This window comes from Pituophis catenifer, unplaced genomic scaffold (genome assembly GCF_029215685.1).
Source record: "Pituophis catenifer annectens isolate HBS135680 unplaced genomic scaffold, rPitCat1.0.hap2 SCAF_2, whole genome shotgun sequence".
Lineage (NCBI taxonomy): Eukaryota > Metazoa > Chordata > Lepidosauria > Squamata > Colubridae > Pituophis > Pituophis catenifer.
In genome coordinates, this window is record NW_027256882.1 from 173,322,783 (window position 1) to 173,340,708 (window position 17,926).

General features: G+C 42.6%; 1 protein-coding gene across 1 annotated transcript; it reads right to left on the reverse strand.

Annotated features, from left to right (window-relative positions):
• Window positions 1–5,082: 5,082 nt before the first annotated feature.
• Window positions 5,083–17,475, reverse strand: ZWINT (ZW10 interacting kinetochore protein). Its single transcript, XM_070934449.1, has 10 exons — window positions 17,416–17,475; window positions 15,460–15,559; window positions 15,253–15,364; window positions 14,368–14,534; window positions 12,544–12,600; window positions 12,287–12,438; window positions 11,159–11,330; window positions 10,939–11,078; window positions 6,199–6,358; window positions 5,083–5,461 (listed from the first exon to the last, which is right to left on the reverse strand). Exons 1-10 carry the CDS (start codon window positions 17,439–17,441, stop codon window positions 5,381–5,383), a joined length of 1,167 nt encoding a protein of 388 aa, XP_070790550.1. The 5' UTR covers window positions 17,442–17,475; the 3' UTR covers window positions 5,083–5,380.
• Window positions 17,476–17,926: the final 451 nt, after the last annotated feature.

Consider the following 17,926-nt stretch of genomic DNA (forward strand, 5'->3'; position numbering starts at 1 on the left):
TCATGAGGAATATTTTCTTTGTAGTCAGAGGGATGGAGAAAAAAAAGAAAAGAAAACAAATGGCACTCTTGTCAACTCGAATCTCCCCAAATAAAATGATTACTTACTGGATTGGATTTATATCCCATCTCCTCTAGGAGTTTAAGGTGATATACACAGTTCTCCTTCCCCCAATTCCCCCTTCCACAATAACAATGTGAGGTAAGTTGACAAGAAAAAGCATAAAACTCTATTTATGTCACCAGTAAGATTGAGCCTCTAGCCTAACATTGTCTGTGAGAGGCAAATGGCTAAGGCACATTTTTCCTCTAACAACTTAAGATGATGTAAACCAAAAATGTCTTGGGGAGGAGCATGGAATTTGCCTCTGCCAGAAGAAGATCCAGGTCTTCTCCCCTGAAAGTCAATAGGAACCATCCATCTCAACTATAAATGGACAGGGTGCAAAATGTTAACACAGGGTTTATTCCCATGTTACAACCTCACCATGATCTTTGTCCAGGGTTCCTCATCACCCTCATCTGATCTCCATGCCCTGGGCCAAACCATACAGTACAACACCCAGAAATTCCTGGCAGTCTCCACAATGTAGATGGTAGTCACTTGCCCGTTTAGTTCTTGAACAGATCAATTGCCTTAAACTGATGCACTGGCTTAAAAGATTCACCGAAACATGATTCTGGTGAGCAAGCAGATGCTTCTGTGTATGTAAACAATCTGCAAATGCAAGATTTTGCATTTTTTGGATGATGGACTCTAGATCCCATCCATCCCATGTGAATGGGATAGCCAACTCTCTGTGGCTTTTTAGGCAGACATGAAGCTATAGTGCCATAATTAATGGAAGTTTCCTCTGGCCCTCTTGGTTGATATCCTTCTTGGGCATTAAAAAAAAATAGCATTTCATGGTGAGAAACAGCCACACAGGTGTTCTTTCCGATGAATGCAAACTTGATTTTAAAATACTCCCACTCCTCACACATTGTAAAATTAATTACATTTCTGCTCAATCTCAGGGACTGGGGAACATATAAAAGGCATAAGGATTCCTCAAGCACCTTCCAATGTCCTTTTAACGCTAAAATTAGTTCTAAAATACGCAAGCATGTTCTAAAATAAAAAGCTTTGGCCATTATGAGGAGGCATAAAATGATGAGTGGAAGAACAAACTGTAGCAACCCTGAGGACATGAAAGCAGCTCTGGAGAATGTCCTTTTGTTATGACAGAAAAGACTCAAAGGTTAGTAGTCTGGGCATGTTCTAGAAGGCTGTTAACAGGAGCTGAAAGAACCACAAAACAGAGGTGCTGGCCTCCAGGAAACAATGGAACAGCAAGGACCATGGATCAAAAAGAGACAGAAGATGGGAGGGGTGGGAGAGAAAAGCTGCAGAAAGTTAGTTAAAATAGGCAACTCGATGTCTGATCCGGTATCAGTTAACAGTGGCATTCCGCAGGGCAGTGTCCTAGGGCCTACACTTTTCCTGATTTACATAAATGATTTATGTGATCAACTTAAAAGTACCTCTTAAAAGTTTGCTTGATTAATGTAAAATTCTTTAATGCTACTGAAAATTCACTTGCTTTGTAAAATGACACCAACCATGTTTTTCAATGATCATCCATTTGGCAACTTCAGATTTCTGTTAAGAAAAATTGTTTTACGTATTGGAAAACAAAACTAGAATATAAAGTATAAATTAGTTGGCATTGATCTAGGTTCTAGGAGATGACCCTCATTTTGTTAAGGACCTGGGTGTACTCATCTCTAAAGATTCATGTTCTAAAGTTCATTGTAACAGTATTGCTAAATGAGCGCTAAAAGTAGTGAATTTAATTCTCCCCGCCCTGGAAATACTGTATGGCTCACTAGAGCTTACAAAACGAAAATAAATTAAAATGTGACAGGGACACTAGTGCACGTATGCCAGATATTTTTGCACACACCTCCAATGACACCCAGTTCTCTTTTACTACTCTTATCAATCATTCCCATGGTCCTTTCCCTAGTCACCCAAGTGAGGATCCTGAAGGTTTTTATGGCATACTTGAATATTTCATTGTGTGATCCAAGCAGAAACTGCTTGCTTAGACTTTCTGAAACTCCTAGTCCAGCTAATAATTGTTGTGAGGCTAGCAACCCCCCAAACATCATTTTTTTAATTTAAAAAAAAGAAAGGTGAAAATATAAGCTTAATTGCAGTCAGGTAGAAGACTAGCTCCTCTCAGGTGTAACTGGATGAACATTCAAGTCTGCTTAATCATTATTATTTACTTGATCTGCATCCTGTCTTTCAGTTCAAACGCCAATCATGTTGGAAGTATAACTGGGAAACAGGCATAATTTGGAAGAGAAGAAAATCTGTCACCTGACTGATTAACAATGAGGGAAATATTGGTCGCCATTAGACTCGTGCCCTGTGTCAGACTTCAAATGCAACATTTGTGATGGGAATCTACTTAAAAAACAACAGATGTGAAACCTCCAATGTGACTCAAATAAATCTAGGTGGGGAACTATGGCCCCTTTATGACTTGTGAACTTCAACTCCCAGAATTCCTGAGCCAGACATGCATGGCTGGCTCAGGAATTCTGGGAGTTGAAGTCCTCAGGTCATAAAATCCTTGATCTAGAAGTCACCCACAACAAACCCTTTTCTAGAGTACCAAAGGAAAAGCAAGCATCTGTCTTCCCTCCTTGTACTCAACACTGCAGTTAACTTTAGGAACAAGAATCTAAAAGCTCTGCTTAATATTACATCTTAGGAAAAGAACCGTTACGACTACCTTAAATCCTTTTAACTGAAGCACCTACATGTAGGTAATTTAGGACCACCAAACTTTATTCATTTCCACTTACTTTTTCTGACACAAGGAACAGGTAACTTGCCTCTTTTGTGAAGCTGGGCAGTCTGCATCCACTTCCTGTTTCGATAACTGTCAGCCCTTTTATCACCGAGAAATGTAACCCTCAGCTAAGTTTGAAAAGATGAGAAGACTTCATTGGATGACAAAAGTCAGTCGGCCTTCTAATCAGAAGAAAGGTGGTTACTTATGCAACTCTACTGCCTATTGAGTGATTCTTGAGGTAACTTACAGTAAGATAAAGGTAAAGGTTCCCCTCGCACATATGTGCTAATCGTTCCTGACTCTAGGGGACAGTGCTCATCTCCGTTTCAAAGGCGAAGAGCCAGCACTTTCCGAAGACGTCTCCGTGGTCATGTGGCTGGCATGACTAAACGCCAAAGGCGCACGGAACGATGTTACCTTCCCACCAAAGGTGGTCCCTATTTTTCTACTTGCATTTTTTACATGCTTTCAAACTGCTAGGTTGGCAGAAGCTGGGACAAGTAACGGGAGCTCACCCCGTTATGCGCCACTAGAGATTTGAACCGCTGAACTGCCGATCTTTCGATCGACAAGCTCAGCATCATAGCCACCGCGTCCCTTAACTTATAGTACACAATCCAAAATTAACCGTAGAATTTCCATAAAAACAGTTGCCGTCTAACTGAAGACTTTCCTCTGACTCAAATCTCTTAAGAGAGCTGTCTTCTCATTTTCCAAATGCCAAGCAAATGGTGGGGGGGGACCTAATCTTAAGGGGTGCACTGTTCCAACCATGTCATTCCCTGGATTCCTTCCCCTAATCACCCTTTCCTATTCGCTCAGCCTTCCAATGACAGAGCAGGAAAAGAAACAAAGTAAAATCCAGCTCTGCAGCATCAGCAGCACTCACTTCAAGAGCCCCTCAAGATGAATTTCATGAAGTGTGGTACAATACTGCCACCACATGGCAAGAGGCTGAACTTGGCTTCCCACAGGTTGCTCTGCTAGAAAGACCAAGTGTTAACCTACAGCATCTGAATGAAGCAATAACCTAGTGATATTATTTTTAAAAAAGATAGTATGAATATTAACATTTGTCAAATTAGGTATTCATATTTACGCAACTATAACACTTTCATATTTTATATTGTTTGAGCATTTATATTTATCAAATGTCATCAACTTGAGAATTTTGGGGAATATTGGCAATTCCAGACAACTGTTTTTAATGTGCAGAAGTCTGAGTATTTATTAGAAATCTACCAATGAGAATTGAAGTTATAGCTTACATTGGTCTACAAGGAGAAAGCCTCGAAAATGAAAGTAGCTAAATTTTACCAGAACTGAGTCACTAATAAAGGAAAATTAAGTCATTAATTGGCTCCAGTTTCCAAGATACAGCTTCAGGTCAAAATTGCATCAAAATAATTTAACAGATTAACAGAGTTGGAAGGGACCTTATAGGTCATCTAGTCCAACCCCCCGCTCAAGCAGGAGACCCTACACCATTTCTGACAAATGGCAGTCCAATCTTTTCTTGAAAGTCTCAAGTGATGAAGCTCCCACAACTTCCAAACGCAAGCTGTTCCATTGGTTGATTGTTCTCACTGTCAGAAAGTTCCTCATTTCTAGGTTGAATCTCTCAATTCAAAATTACGAGGAGGATGTGCAATTATGCTCCATAGCTTTTCTGCAAAATGTGATATAGCAATGAGAATGGTGCAACATCAATCATTATAAATTTATCTTTTTATTGATACTAATGATATAACTTTCCATTCATTTATTGGTTTCTCATGTAACATTTTCATGCTTTTTGCATGAAAAACTGACAAGCTCTTAACATCAGATTAAACAACGAGTTTCCATCTTTATTCGGTATCTAAATTGTACTTTTTGGCTTTTCTCTTGTGAACTGCAATAGGATCATCCCTGGGGAGAGTCCAGCAGTAATTTGTATATCATAAGGGATCAGATATGCATAAAAATCTCATTTGGGTTAGTTTACATTCCCCCAGCTTGTAATGTGCTCCACATAAACATGGGTAAAAAATATTTATTATCAGTAACTGTCTGAAAAAAAAAAGAGAGAGGAATTACAAGATAATGAAACAAACCTTGTCTTACAATTAAGTCCATCAGATAAATGAGAGCTAGAAACCTCCAATAAAACCACCAATTTTATTGATCAAAACATTTTAAAAGTTCAACAATGTGGAGATGCAAAGTACTAGACATAGAATATGGATGAGTAACACTCAACCAGCCATAAAACTATATAAGCGTAACAGGAAAGCAGGAGGACTCAAAGAGGAGAACTGGAAGCTCAAATCAAAGCAAGCAAGAGTAAAAGGGGAGGGAAGTAGAGGCTGAAGTGGCCCAAAATACAACATACAAACAAATATAAACATAAACATACATTTGCACACAAAAAACCCTGTCCCAGTTAAATTTAATTTCCTTCTTCTTCCAAAAATATTAGGAGGCGGCCTAAACCATAGATGTTGGCCTTGATCCTCATCACATTACACGGACACAGGCAGTAGGAGCTTTTCAGTTTGGGAAAGGAGTATTGAAGTCCATAGTGCTCAGGTAGATCAGCCAATTTTGTAGTGAAGGTTTTTCCTGTGGGGGCTGCAAGAAAGAAGAGATTCAGACGTTAAGGTGAAGGCTAAAAGAACATAGGAAATCCTAAAACTGAAGTTTTATATCTGGGCCCATGAATAAATATGTTCTATTTTCTGCAGGGTGGACTATTAACAGCATGTTGTTACTGGCTAAATAGAAAATATGTAGCCTTCTCCTTGAGGTCTGATATACCAGTATCTCACAGCTCTGTGATCTGGGGCCTCCTTCTAAAAGTGCTAAGGCAGAATTTAGAAATAAAACCAGAAAATAGAAATGGAATTGCCTGAAGCAGGAGTGGGAAATTGGTGCTCCTTCAGATGTTGGGGAAATACAGTGAGGAGCAGACACACAGTGCGGCCAAAGGTTGCTATGTTTTTTTTTTTAAGTTCAGCGAGACCAAGAATGTTATGGGTTCTCCATCCCTGGCACAATGAATTATCACTGTCTTTAAAAAAATCTCAGCATCTTAAGGACAATAATAGCTATTATTTCAATCCCCTCCTTGGTTTCTGGGCTTGATTTGGTTTTTTTTGAATGGCTGGCAACTAAGAGGCAAAGAGAAGCATCCTCAAAAGAGACAGAAGCAAAAGAACCTTGAATGGGTTAGTGGCTGTATGGGATTCAACTTCACCATTACATTTCTAAAATATCCCTAACTTTTGAGAAGTTGAAATCTATTTCCAGGCCAAGTTAAGGCCTTGATCCTTTGTCAGAAGGTAAAGCAGTGATAGCTGTGTACTAACCTTGTAGGAAGTCACATCAACTGTGCCTTGTTGAGTCTTTATTGAGAAAAGCCGAACCTGCCCACTGGCTGGATATCCCGATTCTACGTAGAGGCTGCAAGTTGATGAAGGCTTTAAGTAACTGAGCAGTCTCTTCTCCGGCTGCCAATCAATTGCAAAACTGGGGGGAGAGAGGGGGGAGAAAAGGTTAAAATATCAAGAGAGAATGAAGAACGGGCTCTCTGCTTAGCAGAGCATACCTCATGAGAATGGCATGACAGCAGACATACATGACTGCAATTCTCCAAGTATGGGTAGTCCTCGGCTTATGACCATAACTGTATCCAAAATTTTTGTTGCTAAGCAAGACAGTTAAGTGAGTTTTGCCCTATTTGATGACCTTTCTTGCCATAGTGGTTAAGCGAATCACCACAGTTGTTAAGTAAGTAACACCGTTGCAAAGTGAATCTGACTCCCCCTATTGACTTTGCTTGTCGGAAGGTCAAAAAAGCAGATCACATGATCCCAGGACACTGCAACCATCATAAATAGGAGTCAATTGCCAAGTGTTTGCATTTGGATCATGGTGATACTGCAACAGTCATGTTAAAATGGTCGTAAGTCCCTTTTTTCAGTGCCGTTGTATGGTCACTAAATGAAGTACTGCAATAAGTCGAGGATTACCTGTATGGGGTTGGGCCTATGCCAGGAATCCTCAAGTTTATATTATACTATAGAGTTATGCTTTGCTCTTCCTAATGTTATGCACCTTCAAGTCAGTGTTGACTCCTGGCAACTACCTGGATTAATCCCTGCAGTTTTCTAGACAATATTTCGGAAGTGGTTTGCCCTCGCCTTCTTCTTCTTCTTCCTAGGCTGAGGGAGAGGGACTGACCCAAGACCACCTAGCTGGCTCTGTGCCCACCCAAGGCAGGACTAAAATCATGCTCTCCTGGTTTCTAGCCCAGAACCTTAACAGCTGGACCAGACTGGCTCTCCCAACTCATCTGAAAACGTGAAGCTGCACAATAGCTGCCACAGGGGCCTGGAGAGTCACAAAGAATAAGAAAAAGAGAACCTTGAAAAAGAGGACAAGGCAGATGTGAGCCTGAACTCATGCTACTGTTCTGACCTAGGCTTCCTTAGAAAGTATAAAGCACAATCTTAGTCCTGCAAAACCTGTTTTATTTATTTGACTGTAAATTACTTTCATTTACAGTCAGCAAGTCTTGATAAACAGTCTTTCAGAGGAAGGTTATCAACACCCACCTATCTCACGTGGAACGCTGCCAGAGAGTTAATTTCCAGGCGCAGGGCAAGGCCAAACTTGGCACAGAGTCACAAACAGAATTTTCAAATCTTGCATCGGCCAGATGAACTGACTGCTTCCTGCAAAAACTCACGTCCCGTTTGCTTCTCTTTTATGTCTTATGGGAGGGGCCAATCATCTCCAAGCCTTACTCCCAAGTCGACCCTGTTTTCTTAATTGTTCCTGTCTCCTGGCAGCTCTGCGTATGTGCACACTGGGAACAGGCTCACGCTGTTCTTCTGCCTCACTGATGTCAGACTCCAGAGACTCCGGAGGCAGCAAACAACTACCAGATGGCATTGGCCCTCTCTCTGCCTCCGACTCAGAGCCATCGTCCGAGCCTTCGCCAGACTCCAGGACTGGCCCATGTTCCTCCCCAACCTCCTCACTGTCTGAATCTGCTGCCAGCTCTGCTGGCCGCTGGCAGGCCACAACAGCTACAACTAAATGCCATTTTCATGACAGAAATGATGTTGACAGAAAATCTGCAGAACATGCTTATCATCACCCCCAGATAATTTCTCCTCCTCTCTTTTGGTGGCTTCCTGAGTTTAAGAAGCCATGGCAAAATCCCATTTTCCCCTATTTTAAGATAAAGAGTCCCCAATCGTTATGGATTTGGGGGCACTTATGAAATTTTGGGAACCTGCTATAGCCACTCTGTCTAGATGGCTGCTAGGGAAATGTAAGCAGTTACCGATTTCTCAGAATGCTGCCTGCCATCATCTTTTCCCCTCTGCAGCAGGATATTCTTGATTCTTTTTGTCCCTTTTCTGAACCGGTAGGCTACTTCCAAGCAAAGCATTAGGCTGCAGTCACCCATCCTTGTATTTTCAAAGAAAATTTCTCGGCTCATAAATATTGTTTTAAATAAAGATGATTTTGGAGTCCAGCACTTGGTAATGTGCCAACCTCCTATTTAAAAAAAAGAAAACAAAAAACAGAAGGCATTTTTCAAGCCTAGTGAAAATCAAGAGGGGATCTGTGAGAACTCTGGCACCAGTTCCCTTTTACAGGAAGGTATACTGGAAAATAAAGTATTAGCTTCAGCCACGTTCTCTTTTCCTCCCTCCCTCTTCCTATTGCAAGAATCAGGATTCTGGAGAAATTCAGTCTTTATTTCCCCAGAATTGACCATACTTTTCAGACTATAAGATGCACCGGAGTATAAGATGCACCAAGATTTCGAAGAGGAACAAGAAAAAAAGTTTTTGGCCTCCGTGCATCTGTTTTTTGCCCTCCCCGGCCCCAGGAGCATTCTGCAGGCCTCCCAACCTTCTGTGCATCCTGTTTTTGTGAAAAACAGGCCTGTTTTTGGCAAAAACGGGACGTGCGGGTTGGGGTTTTGGGAGACCAAAAATGGCTGCATTTGGTGTATAAAACGCACCAACATTTCCACCCTCTTTTGGGTGGGGGGTGGGGGAGTGTGTCTTATACTCCGAAAAGTACGGTAAGCCCTTTTTAGGCAAACCTGAGAATGGATGAAAAGTTCTGTATCCTTGATTTGAAACCAATCATGTTCTTCTGCACTTTGTTTTTAGGCACAGCGAAGATATATTAACCTCAGTCACTTGAACTGTGCATGTGTTTTATGAGAGAGAGAGTCAGTGAGTTTCTCTTGGGCCATTTTGTAGAAAAAAAAAAAAGAGCAGGATATCCATTTTTATGTATCAAGGAGCATTTGTCATAAGCCAATTTGATTAAGGGTATTGGCCTAGAAATCAGGAGACTGTGAGTTCTAATCCTGCCATAGGCATGAAACCCAGCTGGGTGATATGATCCAGTCACATACTCTTCAGTCCAACTCACCTCACAGGGTTGTTGTTGTTGTGGGGAAAATGGGAGGTGGGAGTATTATATATGTTCAATGCCTTATTTATTAAAAAATAATAATAAAGGCGTGGTAAAAGTCTAATAAATACCATGTTTCCCCGAAAATAAGACCCTTATATTTTTTTGAACCCTGAAATAAGCACATGGCCTTATTGCCATGCGCTCAAAAGCCCGATTGGGCTTATTATCAGAAGATGTCTTACTTTGGGGGAAAACAGGGTAAATAATTAATAAACCACATTTCTGGAAGGAGGCAGATCTTCTCTCTCAACCTTGTACCCAGCACTTTTTAAGTAGAGAATCCCTGGGGATGAAGCTAAAACCTGCTACAAGCCAAGCTGGGAATGAAGCTGGAATTTATTTTATTTATTTTTTATTTTAGAAAATGTATATTGCCGCTTACTCGCCCATGGCGACTCAAGGCAGCTTACATATAAAAACATCATATAAAAATAAAATAATAAAATAATAAAAAATAATAGCCCCATCCCCATCCCGGCGACAACACATATTTATACAAGTCATTTAATGGGCTCCATCCTACTCTGGGTTCCCCAGGCCCACTGGCAGAACCAGATCTTCAGCGCCTTCTGGAAGAGTATTAGAGTGGGGGCCAATCTAATCTCTGGGCGAATGATGTTCCAGAAAGAGGGAGTCACCACAGAGAAGGATCTTCTTCTAGCACCCACCAGATGTATCTCCTTAGGGCCGTGATGGCAAACCTATGGCACGTATGCCGAGGTGGCATGCAGAGCCATCTTTCCAGGCACGCGAGCTGTCACCCAACTCAGCTGCACATGCGCGTGCGTCCCAGCTGGTGTTTGGGCCTCTGCTGCGCATGCGCGCAATTTAGGGGACCCACCTGGTCTTCAGAGTTCTCCTGTGCACGCATGTGCATTTGCGCATGAGTGTGTACTTGCACGCAGTGCGTGCATGCATAGACAGCGATCACACACATGCATTGTGTGTGCGAAAACCGTGTGCATGCGCAGATGATGTAATTGCATGCAGTGCACGGGAGAGCCGTGCGAAAGCCACGCGCATGCACAGGTGGTGTGGTTGTGCACGTTTGTGCGCAAAAGCCATGCGCATGCGCAGATGGTGCGCAGCACACGGGGGAGGAGCCGCACATTAGCGTTGATAGCAAGCGCGTAATGTGCGTACCTGTTCGGCACTCTGTGAGTAAAAGGTTCTCCACCACTGCCCTATAGGGGATGGGACCCGCAAGATTCCTTCCCTTCCCGCTCTAGTGGATCGGGTAGATGTGACTAGCAAGTGACGGTCCCTCAGATAACCTGGTCCCAAGCCCTGAAGGGCTTTAAAGTGACAACCAGCACCTTGAATTGCACCCGGAAGCAAATTAGCAATCAGTGCAGTTCCCGCAGGAGAGGTGAAACATGTGTCCTTGAAGTCTGCACAAAACCACGTGGGACGCTGAATTTTGCACCAACTGAAGCTTCCGGATGCTCTTCAGCGGGAGCCCCATGTAGAATTCATTACAAGCCAGGTAAATTTCCAAGGGCTGAGGTATCTCTTACCCCTTTCCCAACATGCAATGCTCAAACTCTTCCCTAGATCACCTTATGGAGCCACACAGCAACACAAATGAAGGTGCTCACCAGTTCTGCAGCAACTCGATCTCAGCCAAAAGCTGTGCTTGTTGAGAATAGCTGTGCTGCAACTCCAAAAGGACCCCTTTGATGGTGCTGCAAGTTCCCAGGGGAAGTTCACCAGGGAGAAGGAAAGAAGGGCTGCCACTCTATACGGAGAAGAGAGAAAGATCAGGCTGGTGTTCTCAGCACCCTAAATCCAGTAGAATTCACTTCCTGCTTTTCTTACCTGCAAAGTGACATTGCCATCCTCTCCCCAGTGTATACACAGCTTCAGACCACGAGGAGCAGAAATCTCAGGCTGGGGTTGAGAAGTCAGCTCCACCTCCATGTCATTCTCTGAGACACAGATCACCTTCACCCCTTGCAAACTCTCCAAAAGGCATTGGAAATCAGAGACTCTGGGTATAATAAATAATAAAATAATGAAAACATAAAGTCCCCAATAAGCAAGGGAGAAAAAGAAAAACACTTACAGCTAATTCTCAAGATCATTCCCAGTGGAGGGCTTAGGTCAGGGGTAACAAACTCAAGGCTCACGGGCCGGATCCGCCCCAAGGGATGCTTAAATCTGGCCCACAGGGCAAAGGACCGGCCCGTGGACGGGGGGCAGGGGGCATCCCCCCCGTGGCCTGTTTTTGGCCTGGATGGCCTCCTGCAGCACTTTGCTGGCCGAAAACAGGGCGTGGGGGGGATGCCCACCCATTTTGGCTGGCAAAGTGCTAGCGGAGGCATCTGTCACGTCCGTCCGTCCCGTTCCCTCCCCCCACTCCCGGCCCAAAGAGAACTACAGTGTTGATTCAGCCCTTAAAGAAATCCAGTTTGATACCTCTGGCTTAGGTGGATTCCCACTCCCCTCCCCCCCACACGCACTTTTAAACAAACAGAAATTTTAATCCAAGTTTTGCAATCTGTTACACCATTTTGTTCAACTGAGCAGTTACAAATAACTATAGAAATAAAACTCATAGCCCTATTTAGTAACTTCTCCGGCTTCTGGAATGAAAGTAGATAACATTCCCACAATTTCAAGCACTTAGAGCTTTTATCTGCAATTCAGATTGCAAGCAGTTAGGTATTCCAAAATAGCTGTAAAGGCTATGAACAATGAAATAATGCATATATTTCCCTTTCTACCAGGATTTCCATTTTTTGCCCCATTGCCTCACAATCCCCAAAAATCCCTCTTACACCTACATTTACCGATGCCCTATTTTGTATTTTGTTCAATAGCATGCGTAAGTGCAGTAACGTGCCTATCATCCCCGGCACATTTTTTAAAAAATTATTTTGCTTGTTCGAATTTGTGATTTTTGTTTGACGAATAAACATTAAACGCTCTCATTTCTCTCCTCACCTCTGCATTTTCTCTTGCCAGATCCTGGCTTGGGTCTCTTGTTCCCCAACCTCTCTCTGCAAGCATTCCAATTCCTTCTGCTGCTTCTGCAACCTGTCCTGCAATTCAGCAACCTGTTGCTCTAGTTGCTGGTGTCTCTCTCTCAAGAGCTCCTGGGAAGGAGGGGTCGGCAACAGCAAGCAAAAAAACAAGCCAATGAGTTCCAGTGGCTGCTCTGAAAGAACTGAGACACAATTAATTGATCTGAACAGTCCTACCTGTTCTTTCAGGTGCCTCTTCTGGGCATCCCTTGCTTTTTCCTCTACCTCTTCTTTCTATCAAGGAAATGAAACTTAGAATTAAGTAGATCCCATAGAAGAGAATGTCTACTGCTCAGGGTTGGACTACAGAGTCCTTGATGCTCTCCAAACATGGTTGTTTGCTTGCAAAGATTTCATTACCTGCTACAACTGATAATGTTTCCTAGTTGAATAACAAGATGTCAGCACTGATGTTATTTAGTTGGGTAATGAAATGTCTGTAAGCAAACAACCAATCTTAGAGACCACCAAGGACCCCATGGAATGAATAGAATTATAGTAGATCGGCTGGGACAAGATAACCTTTATTGTCATTTTTTTACTGTGGCACACATTAAAAATGAAATTCTGTTGTCTGCTCTCAAAAGCGTACACATACATAACAAACATATAGACATGCTACAAACATACGAGGGGTGACATGCTACCGGTTTGGACCAGTTCGGCTGAACCGGTAGCGATGGTGGTGGGTGGTTCGGAGAACTGGTAGCGACGGCAGTGCAAGGCTCTGCCCACCTGCCCGGTCGTTGTTACTTCCTGGTTTTAAGCAGGAAGTAACCTGTTTTTAACTCTCTGCGCATGCGCAGAAGAATTTACGCATGGGCAGAGGATCCCCAAGCGCATGTGACACATGTGCACTTCCGAACCGGTATGGAAGGTAAATAGATTTCATCCCTGATACATACATATACCTACACCCTTACATATAAATATTAATCACTGTCCATCCTGAATACATAGCGGAAAGAGGAAGCTTGAGAGTTCACAAGGTTGATACTGTATGGAACAAAACTGTGACTGAATCTGGATGTTCTGCTTCAGATATCATTATACCCCAGACCACTACTAGGCCTTGAGCCATTCGGAATCGAGCCGCAGAAGTGGCGGGAGAGGGCGCATGAGCATCCCCACTTGTGCGAGCAGCAGGCAAGCGCATGCATGCACACATTTTCATGTAGGCATGTGTGTGCTTACCTGCTGCTTGTGCAATGGAGCTGCGCCATGCGCAGACACTTGCCCACCGCTGACTTGGAACCATCCTCTCTCCCTCCCCCCACCGGTCCACAAAGCCGGAAAGGATGGGGAACTCTGCATTACGCTGATTGTACTGCAGATATAGAAAGATCCATCATTCATCCCATCCGACTGAACTTGCCTGTAATCTAATGTGCTCACACAATTTTATTTCTGCTTCTGGCAAGAAAGACAGATGAATTATTCACCTTCTTTCTCTGACTATTCAAACCTCATCTAACTGCATAAAATAAAAGCCAGCATTTTTGTGAAGGCTAGCCTATTGATAATAAGCAAATCATTTCCATTGCAGGTTGGGACTCTGCAACCCAATCCTAGATAGGCTTCTCCAGAAGGATGCTCCATGGAATTCAGTTGGGTGTAGGTTCAAGTTAATGGACCTCACAGGCTCCAATGGAAATAAATTGACAGGCAGGCTTGTCATGTTCAGCTCTGCTCTCCGTTGTAACGATTGCTGCTTTAAATTAACATAGTTCTTTGAAACTTAAATGTAAGTATTCACTGAAACCAGTGTTTCTCAATCCTCAGCATCCTGGCTGGGAACTTCTGGGAATTGCAGTTCACACATCTTAAAGTGGCTGAAATTGAGAAACACGGATCTAAACAGAACAGCAGGTTATATATATTTTGATATGCAATATTTAAATATTCTTGATATCTTGGGTGCTGGCAAATATTTGACCACCACTCTCAACCTCAACTATCTCCCCCCCGCCCCCCAATATCACTCCCAAGTCAGAAAAGAACCTTTGCTCGGTAGCGCTGCAGAGCCTCCTCCAAAAGCCGAGCCCGGCCCTGTACCTCCTCCTGTTTGGCCAGTATCTGAGGCACCGTCCCCTTGATAGCCTCCACCTGTTGCTGGTAATCTGCTTTGAGCACCTTCCATTGCTTTTTGGCTTCTTCCATCTCTTTCCCTGCAAGAGACCACAATCTGTTTTGGAGCCTGAAATAGCTCAGGAGAATCCTGATGTCAGCTGGGGTTTTCAAACTACCCATAACCAAGAAGATACATTGGTGGAAAATAACATTCTTAATAAGGTGGGGCTATTGAGGCCTGTCATGGTAGTTCCATATTATTATTTCTAGTAACAGAAGCAGTACATTTCTCAGTTTGCTGTGTGGGATGCTACTGCTCTCTTGACTGCTTTGGGACTTCACAAAAGGATTTGACAGGCCAGCAAAGAAACAAAATGTTGAACAAGAGAGGCCTTGTGGTCTGATCCAGAATGGATCGTCTCACAGACATGCTTCCAATCTTCCAGGAAGGATGGATGTTCATTTAGTCAGGGTTAAATCAGCATGTACAATTTGAGAACCCACACCAGTTGAATAAAAGTACACACAACTTGCTAGGAGGACTTGCCTAGTCCTCCTAAATTGTCTCTGAAAACAGTTCTCAGATGTTACATGGCACTGAAGACAGTCAGAGATTACCGCAAGAGAAAGCCCCAGGGAAAACAGACCTTGCCTTTGATCCTAGGCAGGAATTCCAGAAGATGGAACAAGGATTGAATAATCCATTCTGTAGAACGGCTTCATTTTTAAAATGTTATTGTTAAAACAGAAACACTCTTACCCAGACCACATTTGCATCACACCACTGCATGCAATCTGCGGAGCCCTGATACTCACGAACAGCAGAGTCAGAGGCATTCTGGATGCGAGGGGCAGAGTCAAGAAAATCCAGAAGGAATTTAAGCACTTGTAGTTGGGTGTACATCAGCTTCTGAGTCTTTCTAGTGTTCTGGAAAACACGTTCCAAAAGTGGGAATGGAACTAGTTCTTAAGAAATCCAGAACTGAAGACAACAACTTAAAAGAAAATGAGGCTATCACTCACCACTGCATGCTCAGCCAAGACCTGGGCTGGTAATTCCAATTTCATTTCACTTGTGGTTTGATCCTCATACGTTAAAATATCATTGATCTGAGATAGAAGCCTGAAGAGGACATAAACAACCAGGATATAAAGAAAATAGTCACTTCCAAATCTTTAAATCTCTTAAAAACACTTTTACATGACTTATCTGCTATATTGATTATAGTTTAGTGGCCAATTACCATCCATAACATATGGAAACAAAGACCATATAGTGTATGGAGCCTCATCACATATGTGGGAGAGGCAGGATTTCTGTGATTTATCTACTTGAGGACTTAAAATTGTAGTGCGTTCTTATGTATTTCCACCTTAATATGGTAGGAAAATGTGCTGTTAGTTTTCAGTAATTATGGCCAGAGGAACCTCTGAGGAAGTCAAAAAGAGAGCTGGGAAAAACCATGCAGATCGTCTGCTACTGTTCTCATGCATTAGATGTCACTCTTGCCATATTCTAACTGAAAGCAAAATCCAGAATATAACTAATACTCTCCAGTGACTGCACAATTTACATATGCAACAAGGGAAGTTGTCTGTCCTTATCCTCAATGTCACTGTGAAACTCCCAGCCAACTTCTGAGGCAGACTCACTCTATTAAAAAAAATGGATTAACATATTTTCTAAAAAATACAATTGTCTTTTACACACAACTGGAAAAATATGAGAATACAGAATATTAGAATTGAAAGGGACCTTGGAGGTCTTCTAGTCCAACCCCCTGCACAAGCAGGAGATGCTGGACAAATGGTAGTCCAATCTCTTCTTAAAAACTCCTAGGACCAGAGCACCACAATTTCTGGAGGCAAGCTGTTCCACTGATTAATTTATCTCATTGCCAGGAAATTTCTGTTTAGTTCTTTCCTTGATAAATTTCCATCTTTTGATTCTTGTCCTGCCCTTCATGTGCTTGTGCTTGACCCCCCTCTTCTAGGTGACAGCCCTTCAAATATTGGAAGACTGTTGATTGGAAGAATCAAAAAGATCTTTTCCTTTATAATGGTGGAGTTTCTCATTTTTACAAAATGCTACATGTATCTCATTGTGAAAATACGTGGAAAAGACAGTTTTGAGGCCACTTAACAATCTCATAGCTATTGCAAGAAGAGAATACCAAAATATTAAAGCTGTGATTTTAAGAGGATGGGGAAGGAAAGGACCATTATATTAACTTAATTAAATGAATGTAATGAAGCAAAATTAACCTAACATGACTGATGCTTGATCAAAAAACAGTAGTTTCTGCAAGAGATTTTGTAATTATTTTAATGGAGGTGTTGGTTGTGTGGCTATTTTGCTTCTGCAACGGGATTATTTTAAAGCATCAACTATTAAAGAATACTTCCTGTTCTAAAAATAGGAGGAAGTGTTATTCACAAGACCCCAAGGAATTTTATTTTTCTACTCGCAGTGGGTTTTTTTTAAAGTTTCATCAAGTAACAAAGTTCTAAAAATCCATATCTGTATTCCAATGCTAGGAGTTTCAATATCTCCTTATCTAAGGGAGGTGATCCCAACTATATTTCGGTGCCAAACTCCATAATCTTATTAAGCCAGGCTCCCAAATGCAGTTTATGGAAAACCAGCCATTGGAGAATGGAAGCCCTCTAAGCACACAAACCTAAAGTTCCCTAACCCTTTCCGCCTCTCTTTTGCAGTTTACCAATGTTTCTCAACTTTGGAAACTTCAAGATATACGGATTTTCAAACTCTCAGAACTGCCAACCTGGAATTCCCGGCTGGGAATTCTGGGAGTCGAAGTTCACACACCTTGAAGTTGCCATGGTTGCAAAAGCACTGCTCTAGGCGCCTTCTGATTATTATTTTTTTCTACTTCGGGTAAAATGCATTCCTGCGGGACAGGAAAACAGGGAATCGTCATTCGATCTCCCCGCGAAAGAGATATTACGCGTACTTACTCCACCGCTGTCGCTTCCGCCTCCATCGTTTCTCCAACCGCGGCATCCACGGACGACCGAATCATTTCTTTTTTTTTTAGAACTTCCCGCCTTTCTTTCAATGACTCTTTCTTGACAAGGCGTCCCGCCGAACTCACCAATCCGAGCTCGGAAGGTTTAATAGGCCCACCCCCAGAAGGTCTGAACTGCGGCATGATTGGATGGAAGGAGTGACTCGGTCGAAATAAACTCCGAGTGTGCGAGGCAGACTGACGGCTCCTCCATTTTGAGGAGGTCGGCAAGGGGCGGGTGGATTGCATTTCTCCAAAGCGCTTGCGGAACCCGCGGAAAGAGATTGCGTCATTAGGGCTTTAGGCGCCACGATATGGGATAGCCTGCATTATATGTTCAGCCGGAAATAGGAACAAAATAATATAGCGAAGAAGCATGATACTATTTGTACCTCCGCAAGGGAGAGAAGGCAGCTTGGGAACAAAATTCAGAATAAAAGTTGCAACGAATGTGAAAGCCC

Bases quoted from the DNA above. Each gene is read 5' to 3' on its own strand.
- ZWINT (XM_070934449.1), bottom strand. From the start codon at position 17,441: ATGGAGGCGGAAGCGACAGCGGTGGA. The intron at 15,365-15,459 runs GTGAGTGATAGC...CGTGTTTTCCAG, and splicing joins TCTTGGCTGAGCATGCAGTG to AACACTAGAAAGACTCAGAA. The intron at 11,331-12,286 runs GTGAGGAGAGAA...TATTATACCCAG, and splicing joins TGGCAAGAGAAAATGCAGAG to AGTCTCTGATTTCCAATGCC.